At 56.1% G+C, this 2,967-nt stretch overlaps 2 protein-coding genes across 2 annotated transcripts in view; one reads left to right on the plus strand and one right to left on the minus strand.

Annotated features, from left to right (window-relative positions):
* The window catches only part of LOC130586303 (glycerol-3-phosphate acyltransferase 2, mitochondrial-like), a gene marked incomplete at its 5' end in the record, with an annotated part of 6,877 nt that extends 6,777 nt beyond the window's left edge, over positions 1-100 (plus strand). The window contains one exon of the mRNA XM_057387083.1: positions 26-100. Within this exon, the coding sequence (XP_057243066.1) occupies positions 26-100 (75 nt within the window). The remainder of the gene's footprint in view (positions 1-25) is intronic.
* A 991-nt stretch (positions 101-1,091) lies between these two features.
* Positions 1,092-2,967, minus strand: part of ELMOD3 (ELMO domain containing 3) — a 5,356-nt gene continuing 3,480 nt past the window's right edge. Inside the window, exons 8-9 of the mRNA XM_057387088.1 lie at positions 2,730-2,857; positions 1,092-2,101 (exon numbers count right to left, since the gene is read on the minus strand). Of these exons, the coding sequence (XP_057243071.1) occupies positions 1,929-2,101; positions 2,730-2,857 (301 nt within the window). The 3' untranslated portion in view covers positions 1,092-1,928. The remainder of the gene's footprint in view (positions 2,102-2,729; positions 2,858-2,967) is intronic.

The following is a 2,967-nucleotide window of genomic DNA, read 5'->3' on the forward strand; positions in this document are numbered from 1 at the left end:
GACCCCCACCGGACCCCTCCTGCAGCTCTCCCAGCCTTTCCAGTCTGCTTCCAGCCGGGAGAAGCTGGCAGCCTTCATCCACCAGTTCACCCAGCTGTAGTCCCCCCAGACYGATAAATGGGGTGCAGGGATCTGATGCCTTGTGGATTTATTGAGGTGGGATTTGGGGGGTCTCTCTTCCATCAGACCACCCGGTTGCAGATGGTGCCCAGCTCCTCGATCTCACACTGCACCTCATCCCCGTGCTGCAAGGGGGGACATGGTGGCATCTGTCCCCAGTTGGGTCCACCGTGTCCCCACTCTCTCCCCGGCCCCACAGGAGCCCATCCCTTTCCTTCATCTTAAGGAAAACGGGCGGTTTCCGAAAGACCCCCACTCCGGCAGGGGTCCCTGTCGCTGGTCTGTTGGTGTCACTGTCACAGCCCGTCCCGATGCCGTTCATGTGCCTCCCAGCCTCAGTCCGGTTGCTGCCCAATTCTGCATTCTCGCCCCTGTCCCTCACAGTTTTAAGGGAGTTGGGATGGGTTGGGGGGGTGCTGAACCCCCGCCCCCGGGGTGGAACCGAGCTGTGCCAGGGGAGGGACAGGCAGGGTCGTGGGCTGTGCTCCAGGCCCTGCTCCTGATCCCCGGCACCTGCAACACCCCAGGCACCTGTGACCCTTTCCTGGCACCTGCCTCCCACCAGCATCTCCATCCATCTCTGGCCCCTGCATCCCCGCAGCATCTCCATCCATCTCTGGTCCCTGCACCCCTCCCTGGCACCCCACACCCTGCCATCCCTTAGCACCCACATCCCCCCCGCAGTACCTGTATCCCCCTCTGGTACCCAAGTCCCTTCCCTAAGAACCTCCATCCCTCTGTGGGACCTGCATCTCCCCTGCTCCAGGCATCCTCATCTCCCCAACCCACATGCCTCCTTCCCCAGCACCCACATCCCTCCCTGKCCTCTGCACTTCCCTGCACCACCCCAGGTCCTCCCATCCCTCCTCCATTGCCTGCTTTCCCCCACCACCCCATCCTCACCCCACCTCTTTTTTTTCCCCCAAAAAGAGCTGAAAAGGACTCCTCTCCCCTCCAATTTCCACAATAATTGAAGATCAGGAGAGCAAACCCCAGCTCCAAGCTCCTTTTTATTTTATTTTTTTCCATCCAGAGCATTCCCAGCCCCCAGGAATCACTGCCCTCTCAGGGTGGCTGGGAGCCACAATGCTCCATTCTCMAGCCAGCTCCCACTTCTCTCCTCCAAACCTTTAATTTCTCTTCAGATATGGGCTTTGGGGGCTACTTTTCCCCACTCTTAAGGGCCCGGGGMCATTCCCAAGCACTGGCTCTGAGTTGCTTCCAGAGGGAATAACCCTTTCCCTCTTCCTTGGAGCTCTCAACCCTCATTTCTCTCCTCCACAGCACCCTTTTSACCCCAAATTGGATACCCACTTTCCTTTTACTTCCCCAGCCACAGAATCCAGTGGCAAATCCAAACCCAAAACTGTTTTCCATCAGAACCCTCACCTCCCTGCTTTAATAATTTCTTTATGCGCTGACACCCCACAGTCACCCTCAGCCCTCCATAAAACTGCCACAGCCCAAAGTGTGGGGTTACCCCTCCCAGGCGCTGCTGGAGCCAAAATGGGATCCAGGAACCCAGCACCACCTTCCAGCTCTACCTGGGGAGGGTAAGGACAGGTGGGACCCTGGATTTGGGATGGACAGAGGGASTATCCCAGCACCAGGCTGGGTGGCTCACGGCGTCTCCTGCTCCACTGCCTTTTCCTCCATCGCTTCCAGAGATATCCACCTGGAGCAGGTGAAATCCCACCTCTGTGACCTCAGAGCTCTTCCTGAGCCCCCAAACCAGGGGTAACACTGCTGTGTCACCCTCCAAGGGCTGATGCATCCACAGAATTCCCTATGCAGCATCCCACTCCGTGTCAGATCAGTCGGGAATCTCCCTCCAGCTCGACCCCGGGGTCACAAATGCTGGTGAAGTGGATCTGGGGGGAATGAGAGGAGGGAGCAGAAGGAGATGGAAGACCACGGCTCACATAGGCTTCCAGGGATTTCAGCAGCTGCCTTGGCTTCTTTTTGGTGGATAATTCCAGCTCTAGAAGGGTCAGAGAGGGGAGAAGGTTGAGGGGAGTGAAGCTTGGATGGTGTCAAGGATCCAGTACATCCAGTATTCAAGGATCCAATACATCCAGTATCGTGATATTTTCCCTTGGGAAAGGGCATGGTTGTGTTTTCCTTGGGATGAGGGAGCACAATGCCAGCCTGAGTCCCCTGAGGCTGGAAGCCAGGGAAGATGGGGTGAAGCTGGAGCTCAGCAGCACCAGCTGGATCCTGATTTCTGAGGGATACATTAGTTCCACTAACAGCAATCCTGTCTGGAGTAAGTAATTCATGGACTGGGGTTGAACTATGGCTCTGTGTGAGCTTGGGAAGCAGGGAATGTCAGTCCCCATGTGTCACCCACCTTGTGCCAACCTGTCACAGCATCCCTCTGGGGTAGAAAATGGGAGGAAAAATACCCCTTGAAGCACTGGGATAGGGTGAAGTTGTGGAAAAACCTCAGTGTGAGGACTCAAGTGGGAATGTTTGGTCTTCTTGGGCATTACAGCCTTTGGAATTGAGCTGGGATGTGCTGAGAACACAGCAGGGTGTGTTTTGAGGTTGCTGTCTTGAGGCTGTTTCCCCAAGGAAAATAAGGGGAAGGAAAACCTGGGAMGACAAACCCTTGAGGAAGAAGCCGGCGTCAGCGATGGTCCCGTGCTGGCACTTCCAGAGGCGGAAGAGCTGCAGGAAGGCAGCGGCGTACAGGTCGTTGAGCACCCCGATGACCTGCTGCCGCCGGTTGCATTCCCTGTAAAAGGGGGTGTCCTAGGTTAGCTGAGTATTGTATTCCTATCATCTGCTTATGTTAGAGGAAAGTTAAACAACCCTTCTGTAACTATACATTAGTCGAGACTGCTC

The sequence above is a fragment of the Malurus melanocephalus genome, unplaced genomic scaffold (genome assembly GCF_030028575.1).
Source record: "Malurus melanocephalus ecotype Western Australia unplaced genomic scaffold, MMel_1.1 scaffold_1127, whole genome shotgun sequence".
Taxonomy (NCBI): domain Eukaryota; kingdom Metazoa; phylum Chordata; class Aves; order Passeriformes; family Maluridae; genus Malurus; species Malurus melanocephalus.